The sequence below is a fragment of the Mirounga angustirostris genome, unplaced genomic scaffold (genome assembly GCF_029215605.1).
Source record: "Mirounga angustirostris isolate CCGP_5_RB_7025 unplaced genomic scaffold, mMirAng1.0.hap1 SCAF_6, whole genome shotgun sequence".
Classification (NCBI taxonomy): Eukaryota; Metazoa; Chordata; class Mammalia; order Carnivora; family Phocidae; genus Mirounga; species Mirounga angustirostris.
In genome coordinates, this window is record NW_026991714.1 from 1,437,011 (window position 1) to 1,452,848 (window position 15,838).

At 39.7% G+C, this 15,838-nt stretch overlaps 1 protein-coding gene across 4 annotated transcripts in view; it reads right to left on the minus strand.

The window, feature by feature from the left end:
• The window catches only part of ASH1L (ASH1 like histone lysine methyltransferase), a 193,703-nt gene that overhangs the window by 92,066 nt on the left and 85,799 nt on the right, over window positions 1-15,838 (minus strand). For all 4 annotated transcript variants that reach the window (XM_054507853.2, XM_054507854.2, XM_045876583.3 and 1 more), the window contains 2 exons: window positions 15,278-15,379; window positions 8,084-8,822 (listed from right to left, as the gene is read on the minus strand). In XM_054507853.2, the coding sequence (XP_054363828.1) occupies window positions 8,084-8,822; window positions 15,278-15,379 (841 nt within the window). The remainder of the gene's footprint in view (window positions 1-8,083; window positions 8,823-15,277; window positions 15,380-15,838) is intronic.

A 15,838-nucleotide genomic window follows, 5' to 3' on the forward strand; every position in this document is an offset into this window, starting at 1 on the left:
TCCTCTGCTCTCCCCCAGCTTGTGCTCACGTGCTCTCTCTCTCTCTCAAATAAATAAAATCTTAAAAAAAAAAACTAAGCCAATTCCAGTTCCAGGCAAAGATGGAATAGATACTGAGACTTATCGTTCCACTAAGTAAAACTAAAGACCCTAGAAATTATATATGACACAAACATAAGCAAACAGACTGGCTAGGGACCTTGCGACCGAAGCAATGACATGGCAGGGAATTTCCTAGATAGTCTTTCACTACTGAGTATGAGGCAAAAACAATAAACTGTTTCCCTAATATTATGGACAAGGAAATTGTCTGCTCTCATCATATATTCAGCATCAAAGAAAAAGTTCTAGCCAGTGCAAAAAGGTGAGAAAAAGAAAAAATCCGGAAGAGTCAGTTCTCTAATTTAATTCTTTTTCAAGACTGTTTGGCTGTTTGGGATTCCTTTAGATTCCTGATGAATTTTAGGATGGGTTTTTCTATTTTCATAAAAAACATCACTGGGATTTTGCACTGAATCTGTAGATCGCTTTGGGTAGTCCTGGTATTTTAACATTAGGTCTTCCAGTCCATGAACACAGGCTGTCTTTCCATTTATTCACGTCTTCTTTCATTTCACTAAACAATGTTTTGTAGTTTTTTTTTTTTAAGCTTTTATTTATTTGAAAGAGAGAGAGAGATTGAGGAGAACGAGTGGGAGGAGGGGCAAGGGAGAAGCAGACTCCCTGCAGAGCAGGGAGTCTGACGCAGGACTCGATCCCAGGACCCTGAGATCATGACCTGAGCCGAAGGCAGTCGCTTAACCATCTGAGCCACCCAGGCACCCTGTTTTGTAGTTTTCAACATACAAGTTTTGCCTTCCTGAATTTATTCTTAACTATTCTATTCTTTTTGATGTTACTATAAGAAGAACTGTTTTCTTAATTTCCTTTTGGGACGTTTTGGGAAAATTGTTGGTTTACAGAAATGCAACTGATTTTGCATGTGGATTCTGTGTTCTCAACTTTGCTGAACTCGTTCAGTAGCTCTAATAGTTTTTGTGTGAGATCTTCAAGGTTTTTGGCATATAAGATCATGGCATCTGTGAACAGAGCTAATTTTATTTTTTCCTTTACAATGTGGATGCCTTTTACTTCTTTTTCTTGCCTGACGGCTCTGGTTGGGAATTTTAATACTCCACTATATTGAAGTGGCACAGGAGGGCACCTTCCCTCGTTCCTGGCATCAGGGGAAAGCTCTCAACCTCTCACCACTGAGGTTGTCTGCTGTGGTTTTTTTGTGCATGGCCTTTATTATGTTGAGGTAGTTTCTTTCTGATCATAGACTGCTCAGAGTTTTTATCACAAACATGTGTTAGAGTCTGTGGAATTATGTTTCTTCATTTATTGGCATTTGTGTGATTTTTCTTCTTTAGCCTTTTGATGTGATGAATAACCTTAATTGACTTTTAATTGTTGAACAAGGCTTACATAACTGGGATACATCATACTTGGTTATAGGATCTATCTTTCTATCTACCCATCCATCTGTCTATCCAACTAATTTATTATTTATCTTTTTACCTGTTCTTAGGTGTTTAATCATTTATTATTTATTTTTTACTGTTCTCCTTTCCAGGCAAATTCATTTCTACTTCTGTGCCTTATTTCTTTCTTCTGCAATCAAAAATGTTTTCTGCTTTCCTGCTTATCACCTACATATATAAATTCTCCCAGTGCTACGTTTCCCCATGTGCTGTCCATAGACCACACACATCAGAATTACCATGACAGCTTACAAGAAATGCAAATGCCTATTCATAGAATTTTAGAAATTCTTATTAATGAAGTCTGGGATGGACAACTTCCTAACCTTGTTGGTATCTATATCCAACACCAGGCACTCACTCTCTCTGTTTTAAAGATTTATTTGAGAGAGGAAGAGTGTGTGTGTGAGTGAGGGCAGGGGCAGAGGGGGAGAAAGAGAGAGAGAGAGACAGAGAAGCAGACTCCCTGCCGAGTGTGGAGCCTGACATGGGGCTTGATCTCACGGTCCCGAGATCATCACTTGAGCCAAAATCAAGAGCTGGACGCTTATGCAACTATGTCACTCTGTACACTCCCTTTACAAGAGCATCCATCTCATTCTACTTAGGCTCTGACACCCTACACTGCATTGATGCTCTCCCCACTTTGTACCATGGCCCAACTCCTCACTCCATTAGGTCTCTAACATCAAACTCAGGGTCACCATGGTTTCCATACCCCATTTGGATACCTATGCCTAATGGCTTTAAAACAGAGTATTTCAAGGGGCGCCTGGGTGGCTCAGTAGGCTGAGTACCTGACTCTTGGTTTCGGCTCAGGTCATGATCTCAGGGTCATGAGACTGAGCCCTGAGGTGAGCTCTGCACTCTGCAGTGAGTCTACTTGAGATTCTCAATCTCCCCCCTCTCTCTCCTCCCTCCCCCAGTGCATGCACACTCTTTCTCTAAAGTAAAAAAAAAAAAAAAAAAAAAAAAAGGTTTTATGGGGGAGCCTGGGTGGCTCAGTCAGTTAAGTGGCGGACTCTTGATTTTGGTACAGGTCATGATCTTAGGGTCATGAGATCAAGCCCCTTGTGGGGCTCTACACTGGCCACAGAACAGGCTTAAGAGTCTCTCTCTCCCTCTGCACCTCTACCACCCACCCCCCTCCACTTGTGTGTGTGCTCTCTAAAAAAATAAAATAAAAAAAATATGGCTTTATGATATATTTATCTACATCAATACAATACTTTGTTCAGTTTCCATGGTTTTTGTTTTTGTTTTGCTTTATAAAAATAGTTACCAGCTAGTAAATCATTTTTAGGGACTTGCTTTTTTTTTACTTAATATCATGTTTCTAAGACTCATCCATTATTATTACATAATAGCTGTAATTCATTATTTTTTTTTATTTTAAAGATTTTATTTATTTATTTATTTGAGAGAGAGAGAACGAGAGACAGAGAGCAGGAGAGGGAGGAGGGTCAAAGGGAGGAGAAGCAAACTCCCCACCGAGCAGGGAGCCCGATGCGGGACTCGATCCCGGGACTCCAGGATCATGACCTGAGCCGAAGGCAGATGCTTAACCATCTGAGCCACCCAGGCGCCCCTGTAATTCATTATTTTTATTACCATATCATATTCCATTGTGTGAAAAACTAGAATATATTTATTCCTTTTCACGGTAATCTTGGATATTTCCATTTTCTATAGGTTATAACCAATCTTGCTACTACCTTTCTGAAAAGTGTTTTCTGGTGATTGCTGGGCAAGAGTTTTTCTAAAGGGGAACTGCTAGATTATATCGGATTTATTTGTAACACATTTTTTTTGTTGTTATATATTCTGGATACCAAAACTATATACATTATATGTGTTATAAATTTCCCACTTTGTAGCAAGTCTTCATATATTTGTCATGATGATGTTTGAGAAATAGAAATAGAAATCCTTAGTTTCTTATGCCCAATCATGGCATAGGTTTTATTGGAAGAGTCTAGAGAATTTCTGTAGTATGTCTTCATTCGTTGAGGAACTTTTTTTTTAAGATTTTATTTATTTGACAGAGAGACACAGCGAGAAAGGGAACACAAGCAGGGGGAGTGGGAGAGGAGAAGCAGGCTTCCCGCGGATCAGGGAGCCCGACGCGGGGCTCGATCCCAGGACCCTGGGATCATGACCTGAGCTGAAGGCAGCCGCTTAACCAACTGAGCCACCCAGGCGCCCCTTCTGTCCCTACTGCAGTGTTACCTCTGTCATATAGCAAGCTTGCATACATACGTGCTTCTGTTTCTCTTACCTACTCAGTTCTACACTGGCTTAATATACCATAGCCTGAAATTAAGTCTTGGGACAAAACTTTTACTTTATTCATTAATTCCATTCCTTGGAATATACCGTAAAGAAATGAATGCCCATATCCATCAGTGGACATTAAAGGAATATTAAGAGCAACATTTTTGGATAATAGCCTCAAAGTGGAAATAACCCAACAGTAAAATGGAAAAACTGTATTGTATACAAACAACGGATTAGTACACAATAAAAAGAAGGTAACTACAGCAATGTGTAGCAACATAGATGGTTTAACACACATATATATGGTGAGCAGAAAAGGTGAGACACAAAAGCATACTTCATGTATAATTCCATCCAAATGAAGTTCAGTAAGGATAAACTAAAGAATATTGTCAGGGTTACATACTTAAATGGTATTTAAAAAGTTATAGATGTGGTTACTTTGGAAGTCAGGAGACTGATTATGGCTAATGGTAGGGAAGCAGTTTGTGCTTGGGAAGGCACATGGGATGCTAGCTAGCAATGTTCCATATATCCACCCCTTCTATGTCTACATTGGTCGTTAACTTTGGGAAAAAAATTTTAAACTGATTTCTTATGTCTATGTACTTTCTGTATGTGTATTCCCCTCCTTACTTCCCTCACCATCTCTAAAGAGGTTTTTTATTTTTATTTTTTTTTTACGTTTATTTATTTATGTAAGTATCTCTACAGCCACCTGGGGTTCAAACTTAAAACCCTGAGATCAAGAGTCCCAAGCTCCACCGACTGAGCCAGCCAGGCGCCCCTAAAGAGTTTGTTTTTTTTTTTTTTTTAAGATTTTTATTTATTTATTCATAAGAGACAGAGAGAGGTAGAGGGAGAAGCAGGCCGCCCGCTGAGCAGGGAGCCCGATGTGGGACTCGATCCCAGGACCCCGGGATAATGACCTGAGCTGAAGGCAGACGCTTAACCATCTTGAGCCACGCAGGCGCCCTCCCCTAAAGAGTTTTAATGAGACTAGAACGATCCTTTTATTTCAAATGTGGTTGAATTTTCTTGTAAACCGTCCGGTCCTGCTGCTTTCTTTTGCCATAAGATTTTAAATTAAAGATTCCATTTATAGAAAAGAAGCACTCAGGCTATTTCTTCTTGGGTAGGTTTTTCCTAGGAATATGTACATCTCAACTGAGATTTGTTGGGTGTAACGTGCTGATAGTCATTTTTTAATCTCTCATATATAGCTTATCTCCTTTTTAACTCATAATGTTCTTCATTGATCAACTTTACGAGTAGTGTGTATATTTTATTAGTCTTCAAGGAACTAACTTTGGTCTTCGGTGATTCTTTCTATTGTACCTTAGCTTTGTTAATTTAATGTATATGTTTCCATCTTCTTCATTTACCATTTTGGGGCTTGTTCTCTTGTTTTTCTCATTTCTTAATTGGCCTCTTGGTTCATGAATTTTCAGCATTAAAAAAATAATATAAGTCTTAAAGGCTATGAATCTCTCTCTAGGCACCTCTTTAAATACATCCTGCAAGTTTTAGTATGCAGCAGAGTGTTTATTCAGTTCTAAGTATTTTTAAGATTTTATGATTTTATTTTTTACCTAGTTTTTAAAATTTATCTTTTTTCCTTTTAGAACCAGGATTTGAACCCAGTTTCTTGTGAGTCTAGAACCCAGCTCATAACCATTACATTATTCTTTTGCAATCTGGTTTGTTATTAAATCAACAAATAGTATCCAAAGTCTTTAACATGGCAAACAAAGCCCTCTGCATGATCTGGTCCCCACAATCTTTTCTTTAGACTCATTCTCCAGGCTCTAGACCGTACTCTAATTAGCTCTGTTTTGGCCACAAAAGCCTTCTTTCACTTCCTTAAGCCTGCCATGCCTTTTCATACTCAGCCCATAATGTTTGTTCTAGCCTTGCTCCTTTAAATAACAGATGAAGTCTACTCTTCAGATTTTAATTTGGTAATTACTTCCACAGGAAACCTAGGTCAATTACCTCAACAATATATTCTTGTAACACTAAATAACTGTTCATACTGGAATTTAGACTGTGTGATTCATGGGGATAGTGAATATATCTATATTTGCATACCATTGTTACCTATCCTAGCACATAGCATAAATAATTTTGCAATAAATACTTATTGAATAAGGAAATGAATAACCCCTGCTATGTAACAAGTATTATAGTAGGTTCTAGTTAGAAAAAGGTAGAAAACTGTTGCTGTCTCTGGGAACTTTCTATATCATGTCCTTTCTTGATACATCTCCTCTACTCTTGAGGGTAGAAACTGTATCTTTCTCCTCATAATTTCTTCAAATTCTAAAATGTAATTTTGTGGAAAATTAAAGTGTTTAATGTTGGTGACTATGATACTAGAATTTCCTGGAACATAAAGGCTTTTCTGGAATAATGCCTTTTCTCTGAAGCACTTTTTTTTTTTTTTAAAGATTTTATTTATTTGACAGAGAGACACAGCGAGAGAGGGAACACAAGCAGGGGGAGTGGGAGAGGGAGAAGCAGGCTTCCTGCGGAGTGGGGAGCCCGATGCGGGGCTCAATCCCAGGACCCTGGGATCATGACCTGAGCCGAAGGCAGACGCTTAACGACTGAGCCACCCAGGGGCCCCTCTGAAGCACATTTTTAAGGTGACCCTTCCCCTAAAGTGAATGGTCAAAATGTCATGAACTGTCACGTTCTTACTACCATGAAGGCAGAAATCATTCTTTTTTCAGTGTTTTGGTTTTTTTTTTTTTAAAGATTTTTTATTTATTTGAGAGAGAGAATAAGTGAGGAGGAGGGGTAGAGGAAGACGGAGAAGCAGACTCCCCACTGAGCAGGGAGCCGGATACAGAGCTCAATCCCAGGACCCCAGGATTATGACCTGAGCAGAAGGCAAGACACTTAACAGACTGAGCCACCCAGGTGCCCCTCTTTTCAGTATTTTAAAGCCTCAGTGACTAAAATGGAAAAACACTGATACTAAAATAGGCTGATGGGAAGAAACAATAAAAATAGACCCTAAGACCCCAAAACATATAAAAATTCAGTATATAATAAAGGTATCATTTCCAGTAAGTAGGGAAAAATTAATCAACAAATAGTGCTAGTGCTAAGACAACCATTTAAATTTTTTTTTAAAGTTTAAATTACATCTCTTTTTAAAACAAAATCTCTATTTTCCTGCCTTTCCAAAAAAATACTACTACAATTCAGTGGGAATATAAAGAGTAAAAGCTACATACAACATAAAAACAGCCATGTTTATAAAACTGTAACCTTGACAATGAGTGATCATAAATATAGCACTCATAACTTGTACTAAAGCAAATTTCAACTGATTTAAACACCTATATGCTAAAGCTAATATGGAGGGCGCCTGGGTGGCTTAGTTAACCATATGCCTTCAGCTCAGGTCATGATCCCAGGGTCCTGGGATCGAGTCCCGCATCGGGCTCCCTGCTCTGCGGGGAGCCTGCTTCTCCCTCTCCCACTCCCCCTGCTTGTGTTCCCTCTCTCGCTGTGTCTCTCTCTGTCAAATAAATAAATAAAATCTTTAAAAAAAAAAAAAAAAAGAAGTATAAATTGGTGTGGTTTTTAAGAGAGCAGTTTGAAAATAAATGTTAAGAGGCTTAAAAATGTGTCTAGCAGTTTTAATTTGTATTTCTCTAATTGTGAACAGGGGCCGCCATGTAACTATGAGTGAGCATGCTGTATTTAGTAAAGGAAAAGTCATTTGCAAATGGTGAATACTGTATTATAACTCATTAAAAAATACCAAGCATACCTTCAGGGGAAGAATCTGGTTGGATACATAACAAAAGGATTAAAAGCTCTTTTTTGGGGAGTGATTTTTGGCTCTGTGCTCTACACCTTTTAGAAAAGTAAGACTATAACAAGGAAACTATGAAGAAAATAAATCTAACATGCAGAAAAATGTGTGACAATAGGATGAAAAGTCTGGAGCACAGAGAAGAGTCTGAGCCTAAAACTAACTGCAGGCACACAGCTATGTGCTGGGTAAAATACATAACCTCTCCGGGCCTTGAATTCCTCCTCTGCAAAGTCAGGGTTTCAGCCTGGACTGCTACATCCCATGTGCTTCTTAATATTTCATAATTGTGGGCAGCCATAAATAACACTTTTAAATAAAACAGAGGAGTACAGGTTTTACATAATGAAAGGTTAGGAGATTACCTGAAGAATTCAGCTGCATATGTATGTTATGTTTATAAAAAGCTGTTTTTCTCCCCTCAGATAAAACGTCAAACAAGGATAATTACCTTTTAGTATGCTCTTGCTCTTCCTCTGGGAATGGCTTCTGCTTTTTCTTGGTCTGTTCTTCCAACAGCCAACTTTTCCTCTTCAGCCCCTTCTTATGTTCTGGACTCAGGTTTACGCTCTGTACAACAGCCTCAATGACATCCGTAACTGTGTCGGGACGGAGGGGCAGGGCTGCTCTTTCTTCGCCTTCACTGGAGTCAGGGCTGACAAACCGGGCAGCCTGGAATGCTTGCATTGACACCACAGCCTGGAGGGGGCATTTCCGAGGTCGCCCTGGTCTGCGTTTCACAAAGTTATTCCCTGTCCTGGCCTGTCTCTGAAGTTTTTTGGCTTTTAATATTTTATTGACATGGTCCAGGTTTTTCTTAGTGGCCAAGATTTTGTCATAATTGCACATTTTCCGAGCTTGACGCTGCATGGCTTCCACGACACTTCTCTTGATATGATGGGGCGAGCAGCTGCTTGGCAACTTCTCAGACAGGAGTGAGATGCTGCTACTGCAAGAGTCACTGGGGGCTGAGGGCGCCAGAAGGCCGTCCGGTTTTCCCAGGGCTCGCTCCCTGCTGTGGCTGCGGCCTGGACTGGAGGAAGGTGGCCCCGAGGCAGATGCAATCACAGCATCTATATTCTTCTCCAGGGGCTCTTGGTCCTCATGTTGGACCATCCGCTGCAGCAGACTATCCACAGAGTCATCCCCGGAAGCAAGCAATCTTGGACTTCGAGAGGGAACTCCGTTTACTACATAAGATGACAAATCACACATAGAGACAAACTGAACACAGCTAGTCACTTAAATAACTTTTTACATCAAAGGAATACTGCTCCATTTTTCTTAACAGGATTAAACATCCTAACACCATATGCATTTGTCTTTCCCAAGCAAGTTTATTTTCCTGAATAAGGCATATTACAGTAATCATAATAAATTCAAAATTGGCCTGTTTCCCTAACAATATGTGAGTTAAAAACCAACAACAATTCTCAATCTCTGAGATGAGGAGCAGAAAGAAATAGTTTATTTCTTCAAAACTGACGGTCCATTTAACTGTAGAGACTTGCCAGTTGGTGATATTTCTAGTTCAGTGCTTTTTCTGACAATGCTGCAAGTACAAAGGATATAAGTGAAACTTCTTAAGAAAAGCTTTAAAACTAGAATACTAAACATATGTATAAACTAATTTAGAAAGAATACACGTTGACGGTAAGATCGGAAAATAAGTGGTCTTCGATGAATCTTGTTATCTTAGTGGCCCAATGACTTGGTGAACTTTGTTTCTTCAAATACCACTCCACACTTTTTTTATGACTACACATAATGTGGGAAATGCTCACCTTCCTCTGGTAAGTAAAACATTAGTTTTACAGTATCTGTAAACATCAGATCGTAACAGGGCCATTTCCCAAGATACCTAGTTGCTTACTATTAATGAACACAGGTCATACCTTTCCAAAGCTGATCAACAGATTTCCTACCTATGTGAGTTTAAAATGTGGTACTATTCTAGGTACTCCTTTACAAGCCCGGGGCATTCTAGATTCAGTCTCATCAATTTTTCTCAAATTACCAGTAACTTCCTTCAGATAATATCCAGTAGAGTCTTCTTTAAATTCAGGATTTTTCAAATTTCAAATTCTCAGAGCTATTAAATATCACTACTTCTTAAAATCTGGCCTCCACTGTTTCTCTGGTAATACACTTTGATTATCTTCCAATTACTTGCAACACTATCAGATTTAACTGTAGAGGTCCCTAATCCCCAATACTGTGTCTTTAGCTTTCATACTTACTTCCCCACTGGCAACATGTTTATTCTCACAGTTTCAATGATCAGAACACACATACTCATCTTCAATTTTCTCTGAAGATGACCACAATGAGAACTGCTTCCTTCCTATACCTGGCTTGAGCCCATGAGCATTTCTCACTTTCTCTGGTACAAGTGCTTTCCTTGTTGAACTCTCCATACTCCTTGGCAATTTGCTCAACTACCACCTATATTCTGAGATGCCCAAATCTCTATTTTCTGAATAAAACTTTTTTTCTACTTCTCTACTTTTGCATGTTTCACAGATTTCTCAAACTCACATTCACAACTTATGTCATTACCTTCTCCTTCAACCTTGCTCCTCCAGACTATGAAACTCAGTGAATGATACCATAAAGCCAACTCTTCTACATTATATGTATGGAGCACCAATTACATAGCAGGAATTTTGCAAGCCAAGCTCAGGTCACATCATCTATTACTTCTCCTCTACTCTCCCCACAAACCATAAAATGTGGTTCTATGTCAGTCTGGTCTCTTCAACCCATCCCCTTTCCTCCACACTACCCGCAGCCGCTCAGCACTGAGCTAACCTGGTCTCCCTGCCCTAATTGCTTGTAGGGCTACTACAACATGTACCCAAGTCTTGTACTTTTTCTCCCACCAAGTGGTAGTGTCTAATTCCCCTCTTGAATATGAGCTGCCCTTAGAGAGTTGCTTCTAGCAAAGAGAATTCCACAGAAGTAAGAACATGTTGATTTCCAAGTTTGGGTTAGAAAAGGCAGGACACATTCCACCTGGGTCTCTCTGAGAACATCTGCCCTTGGAAACCCAGCTTCCACAGTATAAGTCAGTCTAGGCAGGATACTGTCCCGTTTCCCAATAGATCCTGCTAAGGTCATAGACAACAGCTTTCATAACAATGACTGCAGCCATCAGTAAAATCATATTTTTATGTATTATCCCTTTTAGTGTATTTATCCCTTTGGATGTATTTCAAAACAGAGCATTAGTTCAAGGATGGGCCATAAGATGTCTTGTACAAAATTGTATTTGTTTATGTATCTCAATTACTAAACAGAGGGTCTCTACACTCCCTACTATTTCATTTCTTTGTCTGTAACTGGAAGGTTAGGACATAGTTCTGACTGAGTGATTTGCCTTTTGAATGCAAAATAAAGGTTGTCACTCTTGTGCTACTGGAGTAAATGAGAATGCAAGGTCAACCAATACTGAGGATATACTGATCAAAAACACTTAGATTTATACTGAATAGGAATTAAATTTGCATTTCACTCTGGAATAAACTCAGGGCACTACCGTTTGACAACAAATTTTCATTAATTTTTTTCTGGGTCCCACAGGCAATATAAATCTGCATGTGAGGGGCGCCTGGCTGGCTCAGCAGGGTCAAGCCCTGCGTTGGGCTCCCTGCTCAGTGGGGAGCCTGCTTCTCCCTCTGCCTCTGCGCCCCACCACCCCCCGCCCCCGGCTGTGCTTTCTCTCACTCTCTGTCAAATAAATAACTAACTAAAACCTTAAAAAAAAAAATCATCTGCATGTGAGACAGGAGGTGAGAATGAGCTTGTGGAGAGGTGCTCCTTTTCCTGCTCCTGCCTTCTTCTGTGATGGGTTTGTTTCCATTTGCTCTTGCCCTGGTAAATGTCACCTTTAGGGAGTACCAGATTTATGCAGGGAAATCTGATATGAACCTCTGTGCTGCTCAGGCTCTATGCCACCAGGAATCAGGCAGATGTCAAGCGGTTCTAATACTCTCTAGTTCTGTTGAATCAAGCTTTCTGAAAACTTCTGGCTTCCTATTTATTTATCTCAAAGTTCAGCAATGTTTTAAGAAATGTTTTCCAAATTTTATCCAGTATTTTAGTTTTAGGTACCAAGAAGTTTGTTTGCTCAGTACATCTAATTTCCTCATTGCTGGAAATAAAGAGCTCAAATTTATACCAACCAAGGCCACCTGAATTCTAGCAGTCCCTTCTCAAGCAGCCAAACTGCTCTAACTCTGCACTTGCCAACTGGTTTTATAAAAATCATCTTCTCAATTATTAACGTCCAAATCTTTCTTGACCTCTTTGTGACATCTGACATTAAGAGGCTTCTATTACATGTACTCTTTGATTTTTCTTTTTTTTTAAAAAGGTTTTCTTATTTTTTTTTTTTAGAGATTTTATTTATTTATTTGACAGAGACAGAGACAGTGAGAGCAGGAACACAAGCAGGGGGAGTGGGAGAGGGAGAAGCAGGCTTCCCGCTGAGCCGGAAGCCCGATGCGGGACTCGATCCCAGAACCCTGGGGTCATGACCTGCGCCGAAGGCAGTCGCTTAACCAACTGAGCCACCCAGGCGCCCCTCTTTGATTTTTCTACATAAACATCTGTGTAAAACTTTTATGTCATCACTGACACCTTCTCTTCCACTTCCCTCCAATGCGAATGTTTCTTAAATCTGCGTTCCTGCTGTCCCCTCTGGGTTAGCTCACTCACTGCCAGATCAACGTTTCTATTACATACTGCTAGGTCTGCATCTCTACCAGACGTCCTGCTCAAACTACAAGCCACTGCTTCCAAATGGCTCACTAACATCTCCACCTCAACAGCCCAAACGCTGCTCAAACTGAACATATCCAAACCTGAAGCCATTATCGATGCATTTCTTCACATTTCTTGTCACATTCCATTCTCCACACTGCAATGCTGCAGAGTTTCTCCAAAATGTGTGTGTGGTAGACTGTGCTGTTATCATAAATACCTGCTGCCCTGCCTTCCATAACATTATACTCCCCCCACTTCCTTCACAGAAGTCTTAACCATGCGATCTGCTTTAGCACTGAAATGTGGGCAGAAACTCTAAGAGCTGGTCAGCGCTTTACCGTGCTGCTCACCCTCCCTCACAAGACCAGCAACACTGCAACAGAGGCTCTGCTGACAGGGTCCTGGAAGGGAACACACAGCAGACCCGCAATGGTCACAAGGCATGAACAAAAGGAAGACTCTGTGGTCTCAAGCCACTGAAGTGTTGGGCCTTTTTTAGCACCGCAAAATCTATCCCATTCTGAATTATACAATATATCAAATAATTCTTATCTTCCCTGTTCAAAATCCTTCAGTGGCTCCCAACTGCCTCCGCAACAGAGTCTCAATGCCTTCAAATGAAACAAACACACAAAAAGGCCTATGCTGTATGGGGTCCAGTCTGTTGCGACTTTTACAGCCTCGCTCTCTACCACAGTCACATAATATCCCTCACACACTAGTGACATCCACGTGCTGCTCTCCAAAAACAGCACTCTCTTTCACGGTTCTGTGCCTTTCTCTGTGTTAAACACCTTCTTACTCTTCACCCTGCCCCACGTGTCGACACAAGTTCCTCTGTGTGTCACCGTATTTGCTCACTGGTCCGTTACAGAATTTAACACACCTTTGCTGGTGACTATGTCTGAATCCTTGACGGTAGGAGCCTTATCTTATCATATTTGTATCTCCAATGCTCAGTATTCAGTTACTCTCAATAAATATTTATTTGAATGAATAAAACGGTCTTATAGTAAGAGTAACTTTATGGATCTAGGTATATTATTTCTTTTGTTTACTGAAGTAAAATATTTTGGTGATTTTCTTTGTGGCTATCTCCTTGAAATCTCGTTCTTTCTTTTCAGGGGTTGGCAAACTTTTTCTGTAAAAATCTCAATGGTAAATATTTTAGGCTTTCGAGGACACATATGATGTCTCACATATACGTTTTTCCTTTCTCCTTTATCTTTTTAAGCAACCCTTTAAAAATATAAGAACAGGGACACCTGGGTGGCTCCATCGGTTAAGTGTCCAGCTCTCGGTTTTGGCTCAGGTCACGATCTCAGGGTTGTGGAATCGAGCCCTGTATCAGGCTCTGCAGTTAGTGGGGAGTCTGCCTGAGATTCTCTCCCTTTCCTTCTCCCTTCCCTTCTACTCCTCTCCTCTCTCCCAGCTAGTCCTCTCTCTCTCTAAATAAATAAAATCTTAAAAAAAGGAAAAGTAAAAATGATTTTTAGCTGAAGGCTGCACTAAAAGAGGCCTTGGGCAGCATTGGTCCACAGGCTGCAGTTTACTAAACCCTGGTTTAGGTCGATACCATCAAAAGTAGTCAGTCATTGTTTAAGAGTCTCTCTGAAGCAGTATGAAAACAAAGCGTTCTGAGAGACAAAACCCTCACTGCTGCTTGAGTTCAACTGTACCTCTGGCACAATGGTGCTAATAAAAAGCTTCAAATATGCTGAAGCCCGTCGTCAGATAAATTCAACAAGCATGACATGGGTACAATTTGACAGGCAGGCCTTGAACTGATGAAGGAACCAGATCTTCTGACCGTAAGTCACAAGTGATCTACCAATCAAAAAATATGACGGAAAGCCAAGAAATGGCATGTCACTTCTTGCCTAAAATTTTTAATGGTTCCTGAGTGTAATTAATAAGGTTCCCTACATGCCTTTACAGCCTCATCTTTAGTCCCTTTACCTAACCACACTGGCTCTTTTATTTAATTTTTTAAACTCACTGTTCTCCCCTTTACATATGTTACTTCCACTGCCTAGAATGATCCTACCAGTGCACATCTCTCCTGATGACACTGATAGATTAAAAAGGACTTCTTCCTCTGCAGTCCTCAGAGGACAGATATATATATATATATCTGTATATATAAGATATATAAGATATCTGTATATCTTAAATATAAGATATATATATATGTAATATATATATTATCCTCTGGTTTTGTTTTTTTTATAAACACACAACCAGTAAAAAGGAAAAATTGAGAGCATAATCTAAATCTATGTATGAACTGCACAAATATGATATACTGTATGAAGAGGTTATACATATTTAAAATATATAAACATTACACATTTTAAAAGTTAAGGTTAGGAATAAATATTAATAGAGCTTCTTCTTACAACCTCATAAATTGTTTTGCACATCGCAGAGATCTGTAAATGCTACTCTGGAAACTACTGCTTTACTAAGACAATTTTATATATATAGCCAAGCCTTTATTAAATAGTTCCAATCCACATTGCCCTGTAACACCACACACTCCTCTACCTCAACTCAACTTTTAAAATCTCTATTTTGTGTCTGCCTACTCTTGTACCTAGTATTTTGAATTATTCCCTCTGGACCCCATCAAAACAACTGCACATCTGGGAGCAAGCCTACCTGGACTTAAGGAGCATGAAAGGGAGGACTAGGACACTGTTTTAGTGTACATTTCTGCTCATTCACACATCCCACAACCGCTTCTGTTTTTTCCTATGGTACGTAAATACAAATTGTAATTTATGTTGTAAAAGTTCATAGTATCATATTTTAAGTCTGTTCACAAGTAACAGGTGGGAGACTCTAGTTAAAATCTGGTGAAATAAACAGTACTTGCCTGTTGAAGAAGTACTCTCAGATGACGACCTCTTCCGGGTGGGGCTACAGTTTGTGCTCTCTGATGGTCGCTGGGAAGACTTTTCTGAGGTTGGCTGAGAACCTGGAGGGAGAGGAAAAGATAGACATCATAGGAAAATTCAAGTCTAAAAATGAAGTCAAACGATGCTGTGTCAGAACTGTAATGTTTTGGTTGTTGTCGCTGCCATTCCCTGCAATAATACAACTTCTAAGTGGATGACAACAAGTGGACAATAAGCAGAGGACAAACCATACTACGTGCTGCCAACAGAATTCCACAGGTCTCATGTACATGAATTTCTCCTGTTACGTTAACAGAGGGAAAACTAGTTTTAGTGGAAGAATGAACAGAATACACGATTTAGTTTTTATGTATCACTACTATGAAACATATTAAGACATTTATTGATAAAGGTCACTAGCCAAATTCTAATCATGTCTGTTCCTGATTATCAATTCAAATTCATCATATGAACTGACAAACAAAATTTATAATGCAATTAATTAGGAATGACTAATGTGAGAAAGCAGGTCCACCCTG